Source organism: Ambystoma mexicanum, unplaced genomic scaffold (genome assembly GCF_040938575.1).
Source record: "Ambystoma mexicanum isolate Mex_15411 unplaced genomic scaffold, UKY_AmexF1_1 Mex_scaf11, whole genome shotgun sequence".
Lineage (NCBI taxonomy): Eukaryota > Metazoa > Chordata > Amphibia > Caudata > Ambystomatidae > Ambystoma > Ambystoma mexicanum.
In genome coordinates this window covers 1,192,102-1,208,881 of record NW_027182336.1, presented here as the reverse complement: position 1 = coordinate 1,208,881, position 16,780 = coordinate 1,192,102, and the positions used below count along the sequence as shown (strand labels likewise).

The 16,780-nt window shown below is 45.4% G+C and overlaps 1 protein-coding gene across 1 annotated transcript in view; it reads right to left on the bottom strand.

The window, feature by feature from the left end:
• Window positions 1-16,780, bottom strand: part of LOC138553513 (extracellular calcium-sensing receptor-like) — a 421,273-nt gene that overhangs the window by 315,599 nt on the left and 88,894 nt on the right. The window contains exon 4 of the mRNA XM_069642542.1: window positions 14,173-15,009. Coding sequence (XP_069498643.1) covers window positions 14,173-15,009 — 837 coding nt within the window. The remainder of the gene's footprint in view (window positions 1-14,172; window positions 15,010-16,780) is intronic.

Sequence of the window (16,780 nt, the reverse complement as noted above, 5' to 3'; positions counted from 1 at the left end):
TACCCACACCGACAACAGCCTCTCACATTCTTCCTGAGACTCCACCACAACATCTCCACTCGCACCACTCTGGCCATCATCAGCAGGCAACTCTTGTAGAACCTCTTGGTGCAGTACACTTCTATAATCACACACATCATTCTCCATTTCATGACATCTCACCAATTGACTTAGACTCCATTTAGTGTTATCCTCCAACACCACAACCACACCCAGAACCCTCCTAGAATCAGACAGATATGGGGCGCATGCAACCCTCACGTTGACGAAGTCACCAACCACAAATGGTGTAGTATTCACTCTCCTCCAATCATCGTACAATCTTGTATACCTCTCCTGGCATTTCTTCTCCCTATTGATAAGCTCCGCTCTGTTTACTTTAACTGGAACAGAAGTCACCAGCCATTCCGGGGTCAGCTCATCAATCGGTTTCCTGCCCCTCAACGCCACGAAAGGCGTAACACCTGTAGTAGAATGGGGCATTGCCTGTAAGCCCAGAGCATATCACAAACTAAATTCACCACATCCAAATTGGACATGTGGGCAGTTGAAACATCTCTTTCACTACACTGTTGAAATGCTCCCCCATGCCATTCTGGCACGTACAGTACAAAGCTGTAGTTTCATGATGAACTGCCACACCTTTCAAATAGTCAGCCACTACATTGGACTTGAACTGCACACCATTGTCAATAAACAAGACTGAAGGAAACCCTCCCACTGTGAAAATAGTATCCAGGAACTCCACAACAGACTTGGCTGCGGTGTCATCTGAACACCCCACACAAGGCCACTTGGAATGGTAGTCCATAAGCACAAACATGAATCTTTTACCTTGATAACATTTAGGCAAAGGACCAAGTATATCCAGCAGAACCCTCCCCCATGGCATCACTGGACATTTCATGGGACACAATGGGGGTTCTGTCACCACATGTGAGTTATCACTAGATGCACAAGGCATGCCATTTTTTAACCAGAAACTTCACTTCGGCATCCATGTTGGTCGACTAATATGTCTCCCTCACTCTCTTTTTAATCATATTTCTTCCTAGGTAACCTTTGTGAGCAATCTCCAGAATTACTATCCTTGTGCCCTTTGGAAATCTTCTCACCTCTACACAAACTTTCACCATCCATCCAAAGCTTTCCTTAACCTGCTCAAACTGTGCACATACTCGAACCGCCTGTTCGTGCCAACTATTCTTTAATAATTGACAGATCATAGCCATCTCTTTGCCTGCCTCACTCTCCATGCACCACTTGGCCAGGTCCAATACCTCATTCTGACCAATAGCTGCAATCATGGACTATCTCTCCTCACCAATCTACTCCCCCCTTCAAGGGGAAGGTGAGAGAGACAATCTGCTAAAACATTCTTCGAGCCTGGAACATAGACAACTGAGAAATTGTACTCTTGGAGGGCAATAGCTCAATGATTAATCCTCGGGGAGCCACCCACATTTTGTTCATTCAATGCATGGACCAAGGGTTTGTGATCAGTTTTCAAAACAAATGGCACACCACATTAAAAAACCTAAATTGGTTGGCTGCCAAAAAACATGGCAATGTTTTTCCCTTCACAGTAGAGTAGTTTATTTCTAGACTTTGTACGGCCCTGGAAGCAAACGCTATCACGCATTCCCTACCCTCCTGAATCTGAGGGCATGGAATGCGTGATAGCGCATCTGTCATGAGAGTGGTTTTACAACACGGATTAAACATGCTGACGGTGGGCGCACTCATTCCATGAGGGGAAATGCCTCCTGACGCTCCATGCTCCATACAAACTTGGCATTTTTCTTCATAATTTCCCTCAAAGGGGCACAAATGGTTGCAAACCTTTCTATAAACTTTGAATGGTACTCAGTTAATCCTAAAAACTCTTCAAAAGCATTCTATTTCGGAGGAGCTGGAGCTTTCAACAATGCCTCCACCAAATCAACTTTGGGCCTGAAGCCCTGCCAAACAATGGCATGCCCCAGGTACGACACTTCTGTCATGCTGAACGTACGCTTTTCTTTCTGGGCAGTGAGACCAGCCTGGTCCAAAATCCTTAATACCTCACACACATTTTCTTCATGATGTTCAAGATCAGGCGCAAATACCAAGATATCATCCTGGAAGCACTTTACATAGGGCAAACCTCTAAACAATCTCTCCATAACTCTTTGGAAGACCGCCGCAGTGGACACCAATCTAAATAGCACCCTTTTAAACCTGTAAGCACCAAATGTTGTAACAATCGAAGTCAAGGATATAGAATCTGGATGCAAAACAATCTGATGATAGGCGCTAGATAAATCAATTGTGGAAAAATACTTGGCGCGGTGCAGGAGGATGTTCATTTCCTGCACCTTCGGTAATGGATTTCGATCTACCCAGACATTATTGGTGAGAGATCTAAGGTCCACACATATCCAAATGTTCCTGTCCCCTTTTTGGCAGTTACCACAGAGGCTAAACACTAAGCAGCTTCAATGGGCTCAATGATATAATTCAGACACAACTTGTCGATCTCAGCCTTACGTTTTCCCCACAGTAACAGGGGAACAGAACAGACTCTGTGTACAACAGGTTTCGCTCCCCATTTCAAAATTATCTTGTGGCTGAACCCCTCCAGGCAACCCAGACGGTTGGCAGACACGTAGTGAAACCGATCACCCCATTCATTCCCCACAAACATAACTGGTTGCGAAGCATTGGGATTAAAAACCATACCTAGGCCTTTTTGAATCCTCCAACTCAGCAGGGGCACACATTTGTCTGCTACATACAGAATAGCTTCTATAGCTCTATCTTTGAACGCAATTTTGACAGATTTTGACCCCAATATATGAATTTGCAAGCCCCTGTATCCTTTAGGACATATGTCAGGAGGGTCCCATTCACCAACAGTAATACCTAGTGCGTGCAAAATATCTGCCCCACAACTGTGTATCTGGTACCTGAGTCTGCCATCATTCTCAAATCATGCCCATCAACTTTCACCTTGCACCAAAGAGCATCCACGTCCTACCCATCCACACTGGCAATGAGCAGATCATTGACACCCTCCTGAAACAGGTTATCTTCCTCCTCAATGCATTGCATATCTGCCCCGCTCCTGCACACTTTCGCCATGTGCCCCTTGCTGTTGCACTTGACACATGTTCCTGTTAGGGAGAATTCTCCTTCTAGGGCTAATTTCCCTCACCTAGTGAGTCCCCCAGCAGCTTTGCTGGATTTCTGGAGTTTATTTTTTCCACCTGGTAAGAGTGTACATCCTTTTTCCACTCTTACATGTGTTTTGGCCTATGTGTTGCTACTCCTTGTGTGATCTTGGGCACTGGAGCACACCACTCCAAGTGCCCCTGTTCTTGTATGGGTTACACAGCACCTTTAGTGTAGTAACCCAGGGTTGTCTTTTAGACTTCCCTCTGACTCCATTTTGCTGGGGCTGACTACTGTCCCCCAGAGAAAGGTAAAGTTGCCATTTACTTTACATAGTCATTTTTACCACAGACCCAGTACACCACATCTTACATGGAGTACTGGAAAGGGCTAATCTGTACCGCTTTTCCTGTCTGTACCTCCCTGAGCATTGTTTTGCTCTTTTAACATTTAGACTTGGCTGGTGGCAGTGGTATCTACCCTAACTTTTCTACCGCGACTATATTAGATAAACGTGGTACTGTTCTTGGCTATTATATTAGCCTCGAACATAAACCCGCTTGACCAAATCTTCTTTCTTTTGGCTCGGGTTGGGTTTATTCGCCATTTCTTTTTGTTAAAGTCCTTCTTGTGTTTTACTTTGCGCGGCAAACTAGGTTTGCCTTCTTTGTTCACCATCGTTTGGCGGGATTCTGCAGAGAAGCCCTCCTCTTGGCGCCTGGGTGTCTAGGTAGACTGAATGTGGGGAAGAGGTGTAGTCACCCCCTGCACAGGGTATCCTAGGAAACCCATGTCACACTTTGCCATGATTGGCTGAGGTGGTTGTCCCGGCTGGACAACCCCCCTGCTGCGTGATTGACAGCCAGGCTGTGTGAATGGGGGTTTTGCGCATAAAAGGTAGGTCTCTTGGGCTAGAAGTCAGAGTCGCCTCTGGAACTACAAGGAACCGAAGAGAAGCGGAAAGAACGATGGCTGCTGCAACTACCCCGTCCCGGTGAAGCCCTGCTGCAGTTCTGAGCTATCTTCCCTTTGACGACTAAGAGAAGATCCAGCCGGGGTCTTCTTCCCTTGAGCCTGGTGGGATAACCAGCTCATCTTCTTCAGCCAGAGATCTCTGCCATGGTCGAAATCGCTGCACACTGCTGTAGTGGTCTGGATAGCTACCTGCTGAGCCTCTCCTGTTTTTAAGGAGCACACCTTTGCCTAGTCGCTGCTGCCGGCTTCATCAGACGTGCTCACATCGAAGCTCCAGGAATCGTGGGTCTGCGGGAAACCAACAGGAGCAACTGCCAGGGCACCAGCACCAGGGCACCAGCTGCATCGTTGGAATCAGGTACTGTGTTCTACTCGAGGAAACTGGGAGAATCCCTTTTCTTCATCCTCAAGGCTCTCCTTGTCTTCCCTCCTTCTTATAACTTTTGCTTCTGAACATTGACAATATCCAAGTACTTTTGGCTACACTGAATCGTGAACTGTCTTATGGTGTGATCTTCGGCACAGGTCTCTGGTGTCACCTAAACCTGGCTCCGACCCTTTGACTTTTGAACTCCTGTTTTTGAGTGTTTCTCGATAGTGTCTGCCTAACCTAAATATTGCCTGTGATTTTTGCCTCCAACTCCCTCTGGGTATCTCAGGTGCTAAGTGTGTTTTTGCCCCGGTAGCATTTAATGTCACGGATATGCATTTATTTAGTAGACCGAACTGTCAAAAAGTGATCGCAACCATATCCGCGGTATCATGTTTTGTTCATAACACCGTTCATTCAAACACAGGGTACTTACCTTAAGACTTACTGTACAAAGTGAATTGGTTAGTTGTATATTTAACGTGTGGTTTTGTTTAAAGTTTAATAGAGGTGTTGTGATTATAACTGATGGTTTAAAAATAAATGTACTTATATTTTTTACCTGAAACCTTGAGTCAGTGTTTGCTTGAGTCAAAGTAATTGTGGTCCTACTGCTCATATACTCTTGAGATAAACCTGGCTGCTATGCTACTGCTACCACTATAACTTAGTAGTACAGGCTTGTACCAAAGGTAAAACTTGTATTGCCACATGTGGTCTTATTCAGGTGTAGTGGTCCCTAAGGGCACTGCACAGGATTCTGCCTAACAGTTCCCTTCCTGGCAGGACAATGTAAAGTGGTGGAGATGTGGTCTCCCTCACCACAAACGAAACACATAATGTTGACTCTGGTAGCCTGTGGCCAGGGAGCTCAAGAAGGTCCAGACCTGACCAGGCTGCGTGCGGAAGGACGTAGCTGGTGATGCCTTGGAAGCGGATTGCCTTTTTTTTCCGTTAGTCTCTGAAATTGGTTCCTGCATTATTCATTAATACTATATCTGGACGGATATAGGTGCTTTTTCCCTCAATATTTTTGCATGTTTCAAATGTTTATTTCCCACATCATTCACATCCCGACCAGAGGCATTCAAAGTCACGGAATACATTGAAGACTGCTGACCCAGTTTGGCCACAGAATTGGCCTTATCCATAGAAAGATCTCTCACAATCAGGAGCCGCTCTTGCAGTTTCTTGTCCACAGTACATCCCACTATCTGGTCACGTAACAGACTGTCAGTAAGCGCCACAAATTCACAGGGCAGCCACAAACATGTTCACCTTCTCCCCTGGCTGCTGCGAGCGTGAGAAGAACAGATGGCGCTCCATGAGGACATTAATACAGGGACCAAATTGGGCAAGCATAGCACGATCCATGGCCTGATAAACAACCGGGGAGTCCCCTTGCCCATGGCCAACAGGAATCACAGGCATAGTCTCAAAGATCCTTCACCCTTCTACTCCCAAGCAGTTGAGAAGAATGGCTCGTTTCCTCTCTGGGTCGAATCCTTTCCCACCAATCACAATTAGGTTGGTGTCAAACATTTTCTTCCATTGGACCCACATAATGGATGGTTCAGCAGGCGTAGGTTGAAATACAGTTGGTGCCTGTATTGTTGCCTCCATTCTGTCACAATCCACTCGGTGCGGCTCCCCGCTTCACTAAACAAAATCCTCCATAAACACTTTCAAGGTCATTTAATAAATGTTTCTTATGATCCACAACACAAGTTGATGCTTCCAGTGCGGCAGAAATACTCCCTGTAACTTTGATAGCAAATAAGGTTATTCGGTACATAGAGCCTTCCTTTATAATAATCCTTTGCCTGCTGTAGTTACATTGGAAGCCACTAGATGGCATCAAAATTAAGGAAGACGTTGGTGCCGAAATGAAAATTAACAGTTAGCCAGCAGCAGGGGGCGCAGGTTCAGTCCGCTCGTCGCCAGTCTATTGTGGGTTCAGGAGTCAGGACGCATGAAGAAGAAAGGAGCCGGAAGCCACAAGGTTAGCTATAGAGTTTATTAACTCGCTCCCAACATGGGAGCCGCACCTCATAGCGCAGGATACAGTCTCTCTGCCAGTCACAAGTGCAGCACGTCGTACGAGGCATGCGGCAGGTAGCCATGAGCCTTCACGGGACAGGCTTGTGGATGGACGACCAACAGAAGATCCCTGTACATGATCCGATTGTTATTATCCAAGGTAACAATGTTTTTCCACTGCTTGTTATGCTTGTTATAAACTTTACAGGTCTCAGGAATTTTGAACTGATACTGCTAGCTGTGCTAAGAGGCTTCTGTTATGCAGATTCTGCCTTTCAATTTTCACTCCCACCAACTTCATCTGCTCTGTAAGAGCCTGAGGTCTGAGCACACCACTGGATAAGGGAACCTGCCTGAACCCACTTCTGGTTACTAGTACCTGCCATACTAGTCCTGCTCCTCTCACCAGGAAGAGAGGGAACCATGATCTTCTCGTCAGAAGAGTACAACCAGAATGATCAAGGTCCTGCACTCTCTGATCTTCTGCACCATCTTGGGAATCAAGGGAACAGGCGGTAAGTCATACAGTAGCTTCTCCAGTTGTGACGACAGGGAAGGGCTTCTACCCCCAGAACTGGTTGCACTGGAATCTGAAGCATAAAAGTGGGAGAAAAGCTTTTCCGAAAGCATCAAAAAAAATTGACCAGATTTCCCTGAACACCAAAAGTTTTAATGTCATTTCCTGAGAGGCTCGGAAATGCCTGCTCAAAAAGTGAAGCAGAAACATCAGCAATCTGAAACTTGAACCTCCTTGCCTGTTGAAGAAAGCAATTGTGGTTACATTGTCTGTCCAGACCATTACAGCGTTCTGATAGGCATAGAACCTGAATCATTGAAGAACTCTGTACACCGGCACCAGTTCGTTCCAGTTCGAAGACTGGTACTTCGACTCTTGTTCCCATTCCTCTTGATGACTGAGTGTTCCTTGGGTAGCATTCCAACCTACCCTGCTGGCTGCTGGTATCACAAGAAAGTGTGATTGGAAACCGAGATGTTAACGGGAACCCTTTGCTCGGGATCTTCCTACGTTTCCACCAATGTGAGCTCTGCCTGAGCTTGTCATGAACAGTGAGGATTGCTTTGATATCCTACGATACTGTGACCCAATGTTTGTGTAAGGTATTTACCAGCAGCCGCAATTGGAGCCTGGCCAATGGTACCATGTGCAAAGAAGACGCTATGTGCCCTTGTAACTAAAAAAGATGCGCTTCTGATGTTTGTTATGAACTGTACATTTCATTCAGTAATCTCAGTTCATAAGCTCTGTTTGGAGGAAGAATGACCCTGTGCAGGTATGTCAGGGTTATGGCCCGGGTGCACTGCAGATTCTGTGTTGACTCTAAGCATGACTTCTTCCAATATATGTAACACCTGAGGTAGGATAATTTCTTGTATGTCTGTTCCACCCGGAATGCCAACAAGTGCTTCATTGGAGCTCTGGGCAGCCAATCATCAAGATAGGTGAATGTTTGAATCCCTTCCTTGCACATAGCTGACACCTCTGGAGCCAGGATATTTGTAAAAACTTTGGCAGCTGTTTTCAGACCAAAGGGGAGAGCTCAAAACTGCTCATTGGATTTATGTACTGAAAACCTCAATCATTTCATATGATATGGGTGCACTGGAACTTAGACGTAGGAATCCTGGTGGTCCAGAAATGTTAGAAGCCCCCTCCCTTGAGATCTAGGGTGATAACCTCTAGGGTGTCTATTTTAAAATGTTTACTCTCTAAAACCTGAGAGCTTTTAAGTTCAGTATCATCCTAAAATGTCCTGATGTGTTGGGCACCAGAAAGACAATGGAGTATAATTCTCCTCCCTATCCCTCTTTTGGAACCTTCATTATAACCTCCTTCTACATTAGTTCTGCAATTCCAAGAGCATAACCTTCCTCTAGGTTATCTTCTTGGGTAGCGGAGTGAAAACCCGCTTTAAACTGGGGGATTGTGGAATTGGATCTGGTATCCACATCTCAGTTTTCTAGATCCACTGATCTGATGTTAACTCTGTCTAACTCGATACAAAGAAAGACAATCTGATTGCCCTTATGGCCATGGTCTCTGCTTTGAGCAGAGACCTGGGGGAGAGCGGGTCATTATGAGTTTGCTAGTATCCTGCCGGTAATTCCGTCGGTATACCAGCAAACTGTCCCTACCAATTCCACATCCCGATGTCCCGGTATTACTGGGATATTCCAGGTGGCGGAAACGTCAGTAAATTCCCATTCCACAGAGTCACATAAGACCCCATGGAGGGGATTGAGGCAATTACCACCACAGGTAATACAGGTGCCGGTAATTGCAGCATTCTTTTGCCGGTGGGGGGCCTGATTTACCGGCAGCTCAGGGCTGGAGGCAAGTCAGTGCCCCATCCGGCAATCTTATGTTTTGCCTGTCTGGAAAAATTGCCTGTGCTGGAATTACCGGCAACTATTCCAGCAATTTTTCCAGACCGGCAAAACTGTAATGAGGCCCATGGTCTCTGCTTCTGAGCTGGTGATGCCTTGGAAGCGGATTGCCTTGTTTTTTTCCGTTGGTCTCTGAAATTGGTTCCTGCATTATTCATTAATACTATATCTGGACGGATATAGGTGCTTTTCCCTCAATATTTTTGCATGCTTATTATTGCTGAAGTCCCTATGTATTCTTTGCTCCAAGTGGTCCCTGAACAACAGTGCTACCTGAAAGGGCATCTTCATGGCCATCATTATCTGGTAACTCTTGGCAAGCATATCCCTGACATGTATGTGCCTCCTACAAGACACAGCAGTCCCTGTCATCATGGCTGAAACACTGACTCCATCTAACTCCAAGACCGATAGAAATTGTACATGCCTCTTCATAGTAACTTCGATAGGGCCACAATTCTGATCATAAGGAATTGCCTTATATATGCCCTTAAAGCCATGTAAACTCATGATTTCCTAATTAACAAGGGGGGTCCTGGGAGTCCCTCTGCCAGACATTAGTCCTGGTTACGAGAGACTTACCCAGAGTCTTTAGCTCACTATCTTTCACAGAGAAGAAATATCCCAAACATATCAGTCTTTGTCCTGCCCTGGGGCAGTCCAGCGCCGAAATGCTAGGCAATTCTTCTCTGAACAAGAGTACCAACAGCATCCCCAGACACGTGTTTCGCTCTGGTTGGACCTCATCAGTAGGGAGGAGCTGTGCCTCTCTAAGAATAGTGAGCAAGGGGTCCACATGTGGATTCCCCTAGTAATTTAGGGTGAGACCCAAAGTTACTTAAATATGCTAATTAACAAGGGCAGTCCTGGGAGTCCCTCTGCCAGACATTAGTCCTGGTTACGAGAGACTTACCCAGAATCTTTAGCTCACTATCTTTCACAGAGAAGAAATGTCCCAAACATATCAGTCTTTGTCCTGCCCTGGGGCAGTCCAGCACCGAAATGCTAGGCAATTCTTCTCTGAACAAGAGTACCAACAGCATCCCCAGACACGTGTTTCGGTCTGGTTGGACCTCATCAGTAGGGAGGAGCTGTGCCTCTCTAAGAATAGGGAGCAAGGGGTCCACGTCTGGATTCCCCTAGTAATTTAGGGTAAATCCCAAAGTTGCTTAAATATGCTAATTAAGAAGGGGGGTCCTGGGAGTCCTACTGCCAGACATTAGTCCTGGTTACGAGAGACTTACCCAGAGTCTTTAGCTCACTATCTTTCACAGAGAAGAAATATCCCAAACATATCAGTCTTTGTCCTGCACTGGGGCAGTCCAGCACCGAAATGCTAGGCAATTCTTCTCTGAAAAAGAGTAGCAACAGCATTCCCACACACATGTTTCGGTCTGGCAGAGGGACTCCCAGGACCCCCCTTGTCAATTTGCATATTTAAGTAACTTTGGGTCTCACCCTAAGTTACTAGGGGAATCCAGACGTGGACTCCTTGCTCACTATTCTTAGATAGGCACATATCCACCCTACTGATGAGGTCCAACCAGACCGAAACACGTGCCTGGGGTTTCTGTTGGTACTCTTGTTCAGAGGAGAATTGCCTAGCATTTCGGTGCTGGACTGCCCCAGGGCAGGACAAAGACTGATACGTTTGGGATATTTCTTCTCTGTGAAAGATAGTGAGCTAAAGACTCTGGTTAAGTCTCTCGTAACCAGGACTAATGTCTGGCAGAGGGGCTCCCAGGACCCCCCTTGTCAATTTGCATATTTAAGTAACTTTGGGTCTCACCCTAAGTTACTAGGGGAATCCAGACGTGGACTCCTTGCTCACTATTCTTAGAGAGGCACAGATCCACCCTACTGATAAGGTCCAACCAGACCGAAACACGTGTCTGGGGTTTCTGTTGGTACTCTTGTTCAGAGGAGAATTGCCTAGCATTTCGGTGCTGGACTGCCCCAGGGCAGGACAAAGACTGATATGTTTGGGATATTTCTTCTCTGTGAAAGATAGTGAGCTAAAGACTCTGGGTAAGTCTCTCGTAACCAGGACTAATGTCTGGCAGAGGGACTCCCAGGACCCCCCTTGTCAACTCATGATTTCCTGACAGCTGGATGACACATTGTGTGTCATCCGCATAGTTAGTGAATTCTACCTGAATTCTCTGGTGAGAGGCTCTGCATTTCTTTTGCCCTCTCTGGTTAACATGGAGTTTTCCTGGTGTGTTCTCATTCAAGGTCTCTCGAGGTATGTGAATCATGGATGTACCTCAGATAGAATAATTGTCTTCTCAGGTTTAGGGTACCCCAAAGACAGCTTGTACTCTGTGCGAGGTTTGTTATGTGGGCTCTGCTGACTGGTCCCTGGTGACTGGTGGCTATACACCAGAAGTGTAAATCTTCTGGTGTATAGCCTGAGTACCCCAGAGGTGTCCCTAAAAGGTACCCCACTGTAAAACCCAGTGCTGATGCCTGCAACATAACAGCGTGTCCTGACAGAATGGGTGGGACAAGGATTTGACCATGTGTGGTGATGGCATCTGCCTGCTTCAGAAGAGTGTGGGCTGCAGTTCCTGCTTCAGATCTGGATCGATACCTCAATGATGTCTGGATTCTCTACTTCAACCTGCACCAGAATGAAAGCCCAGAAAGGTGCCCGTTTACACTTTATTGAGGGAACCACTAGTGATTTGGTGGCTCACAAAAGTGTGAATGGATGCACACTGGTTATTCAAAGCTGAGTAGGACCCATCACGTGAGATTTCTATTTAACCCTACCATATCTCGTCTATTAATAAAAGCTGAACCTGGGAAGGAGTCTTCCATCAGAAGATAAAGCTGACGCAAGATGAATTGGGAGGATGCTCTGTTGGCTTGCTACCTTCCAAAACTCTTTTGTGCATCAGTTATGCCAGTGTGTGCACAATCTCACCTCCCAAAAACTAGAGGGAAGTCTGGTGGTGTGCTGTATTGCATAGCCCCTGCAAGAACACCTGTTTTACAGTCTCTCCTGATACTTTGCTCTAAAATACATGGCTATGATCAATGCAGGGATCCTGACCCGAGACGAAGTGGACATAGTGTCTGTGACAAGCATCATGAAAAAGACTGGCAAGATTGTCTGTGACTAAACGGTGCAGGTTCCCGCTACTGGGCCATACAGATGGCCCACTCCAGCATCAAAAAGCAATTGAAGAGTTGTAAATAGCCAGAGGGACTGGCGGAGACTGCTTCAAATTCCCTTGCAAGAGAAAATTGCTACTGTGGTTACAAAACATGTTGAGTGTCGGAACAGGGAAAAGAGATTTGAAGAAAACCTGACGGGGGATACAAAGTGGATCACAGGGTTGGTACAAATGATGGGGTGTAAATGTAGATGAGATACTAAGGTGAGGGAGTTAGATAGATGGGTGAAGATGGAGGGAGAGAGGGATGTGTAAAATATAAGCAACAGCGAGATAGGGTTTTGTAGGTTTATTCAAAATAGTTCTATTATGTTTTTATAGAGCAAACACAAAATACAATCCAATTGGAGTCTCCTGAATGTGATGTTACTGAAGGGATATCCTGGATACAGGGGTATGAAGAGGTAAATGTGGCAAGTTGAACACATGGCGAAGTTAACGCAGAAGAAATAAAGACAAATATCTGCGATTAATCCCAAGAAGGGCTTCCCCTGGCAGAAATGTTAGAACGTCTATCGGAATTGCTATGGCAAGTTCCAGCTATATGCTCAATGGTGTAGTCTATCCATTGCAGGCTAATGCACCACCCGAGCGGCTTCAATTCCCACTCTTCATTATTATAAACCACTTGACAGGTTTCTGATCCAGTTGGAATGTTAACATTGTCCATGTAAGGCAGCATTCAAAGTGACTTAAAGCTCAGGCAATGGTGTAACATTCCTTTTCAACAGTGATCCACCTTTTTATCAGGATACAATGAACTCTGTGATTTTGTGTGTAATAAATGTAAAACATCAACAATGAAATCAACTCCCTGTCCTTGAGTTGGGGACTAAGATGGAACAACTGAGCACCTGTTCGGTTTTGGGTGAGTCCGTTTGAACAGTCCGTCCCTGTCTGCAGTCTGGTGTCTGCAACACCGGAGCTCTTACCATGGCATGTTTGAGTCCTTGTAATGCCCGGTGACACCTCTTTGTTCAAACAAGCTATGTAGGAAGTTTGATGGAGGCGATGGAAGCCAGAAATACTGTTCTGGTCACATATACAGCAGATAAATATGGACAGGACCCAGTAAAGCCATGGAAACCTATCATCTGAGTCTAGGTGACAAGGAGATTTAAGACAAGAACCGCTGGGTTCCTGCTCTGCACATGGTGAACTGTAGCCCCGCCATCCTCACACTCACATTGCCCCAAAGGTTTTTGCCTTATCTTGCACTTTGAAGTCTTAATGGTGAGCTTGCTCCCTGCAGAGCATGCAACCCACCCTCAAGGTCGTTTAAATGTTATTCCCAATTAGAGCTGAAGACAGCTATGTTTCCTACGTAAGACACACAGAAGCCCTCCAACCCCTTGAAGGCATGATTTGCCAACCTCTGAAAAGTGGCAGGTGCAGTCCTAAGTCCAAAAGGCATGATGTGATGTTACAACCATCTGCATTAAAGTGTTTTGTGGTATGCCTCATTTTACGTTTAAATCACTACAAGTGACAGATTGTGATTTACACGTAAATAGCTAGTATTCTTATTTCAGGAGTCAATGGGCCTCATTACGAGGCTGGCAGTAAGGGGTTAGTTAACGCGCCGGTAAGGATGCCAGTGCTGTTAACCCCTTACCGTCGCATTACGAGGTGCCTTAGCGGGTCCCACTAAGGCCGGCTGGACCAGCCGTCATTAGTGGGGACTGCTAAAGGACCAGGGAACTAATAACGAGCCTGTTATTAACGGGCCCGTTATTAGCTCCCTCGCCATTCCCATTGAGCCCTATGGGGGCTCGAATGGGAATGGGGATGGGTATTTTGAATGGGGATTTACCGGGTCCTCCAAGGTTGGAATGACCCGGTAAGTCCCCATTCAAGGAACCCGGACCCGGACACGACTTTGGAGGCAGCCATGGTGCTAATAGCACCACCTCCAAACTCATAATGACCCCCAATGTCTTCAGCTTTCTAAAGTGGGTTAATTTCATGTAAGTCATATTAAGTAAGTTGATATATCCATAAATGACATTTACCAAGTTCAGAATAAAACATTAAGGATATTCTCACTTGCCAAGGTTGAAAATCTGGATACTCAGCACAGGTCCCATTGGCAAAAGGTCCATTCGTAGGTGTACAACCCTTCAGATTGTGGAGCGCTTGTGCTAAGGCATAGATGGCATTATATGCTGCATAAGGATATCTAAAGTTGTGCACATCATATACTGACACGTCAAGAGTGTCCAATCTTTCGATCCGGCTACATTGTGTCTTTCCGTCTGGTGTCTTTCCAGCATCTGTGGTGTTCAAATCCTCTTTCCATTGGCAGCTAAATGCGCGTTCCCAGAACTGTTTCATGAAGATATCATTGGTAAACTTTGAAGGATGGATGCTATATAGGAATTCTTTAAACATTGGTATCTCTCCACTATACACTGCAAATCCCACTGTGCCGTGCAGTGTTTGCCACAAGTCTTTAATGGCAAATACTGGAGAGGGAAACCAACTTGTGTTTGCAACCCAAACTTTGCCAGTGAGATTTTTCAAAGCAATTTCTTTCAAAAGAGAAATCATTTGTGCAGAAAAGGTGAAGCATACTATAACCCTTGATGTAGACTGCTGTATGACTTTGACGGCATGCGATAATGATTTTTGTGTTGTCTGTGTGGCAAGGGTTTCAAAGAATTCTATGCAAATGCCATTCTTTGGAGCCTCTTCCAGTAGTTTCTGGCCATTCTCAAGCCCATAGTCATTGTCCGCAGCCAGAATTCCTATCCAGGTCCAACCAAAGTGGAGCAACATCTCTATGAAAGCATGAGCCCGAGAGCCAGCACTTGCAATAGTCCGGAGAAAAGAAGGAAACTGAACTTTATCACTCAAGGAGGACAGACCTGCCCCATAGCTGATCTGGTAGGGAAAAAACAACATTCACTATGATTCATCTTAGAACACATTTTCACTTTCATTTTGTTAATGGTGTATAATGATTTGCATTTAAATAAAAAACGTTGAGAAACTTTGCGTACCCGCACCATTTAAGTTCTGATTTACCACACAGAGAGGAAACCATAGTGAGAATCCGTGGGGTGTTTCCCCACTGCAAGCAGGAATCCAAATGCTTATCCGCCTGCCTGAGTGTTTAGATGTAGGTAGGGATCCCTATGAACTGCACCTGCTTCTCGGCCCGTGCACCTCTGCAACGGTGGCAACCATGTTTTGTGCACGGCAGGCACAAATGCTGATCTAATATTGAAACGCATTCACCTCATAATGCAGCTAGGGGTATCACGAGGCAAATCAGTGGAATCCCTCGGAAAGGGCATGCACCTCAGAAGCGTGCTCTTCCCAGAGAATTCTGTACCTCATTTCCAATTAGTCTGTGTGGGATTATATTGTCAGCTGGAGAATGTCTCTTGTTCTTTGTTGTTCCTTAGCACGTGGTTTACAAGATGCAAATAGTCGAGAAAAAACTAAAATTCTAGGTCTGAAAGCATGGTCACATACGTATGTTCATTGTCTAAAGAAAGCGTGCTGACCTTTAAAATATAATGGTTGCTGTGTGGTGAGCTGGTCAAACATTCATATCTATATCTACACCTATACCTTATAAATGTGACAATATTTTAAATGCTTCATTTTTGTTACATGTTTTATTAGGGATGCTCCTTATTCACACTTCCTACGTCTGGAAAGTCCCTGTATACAAGGATGTGCTCAACTCATAAGTAAATGTAATGTGTTCTTACAATAGCAAGTACATCCTATTGGCTCCTTGGCCTGATCTAGCAACCTTCAACAGTCCCTTATTCTACACTGACATCATAGTGATCAACAGTACTGTAAATAACAAATAATACAACATCAACCACGTACGCACACGTTAATTAAGGATGAGAAAGTGCAAAGGACCTTCTAGTGAGCATCGCCCAAGTAGAAGGTTATCCAAGGGAGGCACTAAGGTTTGAGGCAAATGTTGGGCGAGAGACATTAAGTTTGGCAACAGTGGTTAAGACCCTCTGCTGACCCTTTATTTAAAATGGCTCGCAGCCATTCTAATGTACTAATAGTACTCATTTCCTTTGGCAACTAAGAGGAAAGCACACTTTGCCCCTTTTTAGAGTCTGAATAAGGCCAACCGATTTCTTGAGATAGGAGCGAGGAAGTGAAAGCCTTCCATAGATTTCACTGTGCTTTAACCAAGACTTTCTGCGGTGGAAGCCCTGAAGCATAAAGCACTGGTGCCGTTTTAACCCTATAACGCCTGACTGGATCCCTCCCGCCAGTCCTTGCACCTTGTCTTGGGCTATTATAATTCTAATTAGACTTCACAATTCTTGACTACCAATAGATGTGTTTTTAAACTTAAAAACCAGTTAGCCAGAAGTAAAGTTTATGGAGGTTTTCTGGTCAAGGGGATATCTATGAATAAAGAGTGTTCTGCCACCATTTTAGGTCCATTGTCAGTCGGAAAGTTTGCCTTTAATATGTGTATGCCCCAATCCCAAATATCTCCCACTATCCGCAGAGCCTTCTTGTTTCAGGACAAGATGAATTGTGCCCCCTTTATTGCTGGATAGACAATCTAGCATTATATGAGGGTCCTTTTTGCCTCTTGTGTAATACTGCAGGTACCTTCCAGATTAAGTAACGAAGCCTTCATAGAGGGGGCGTCCACTTA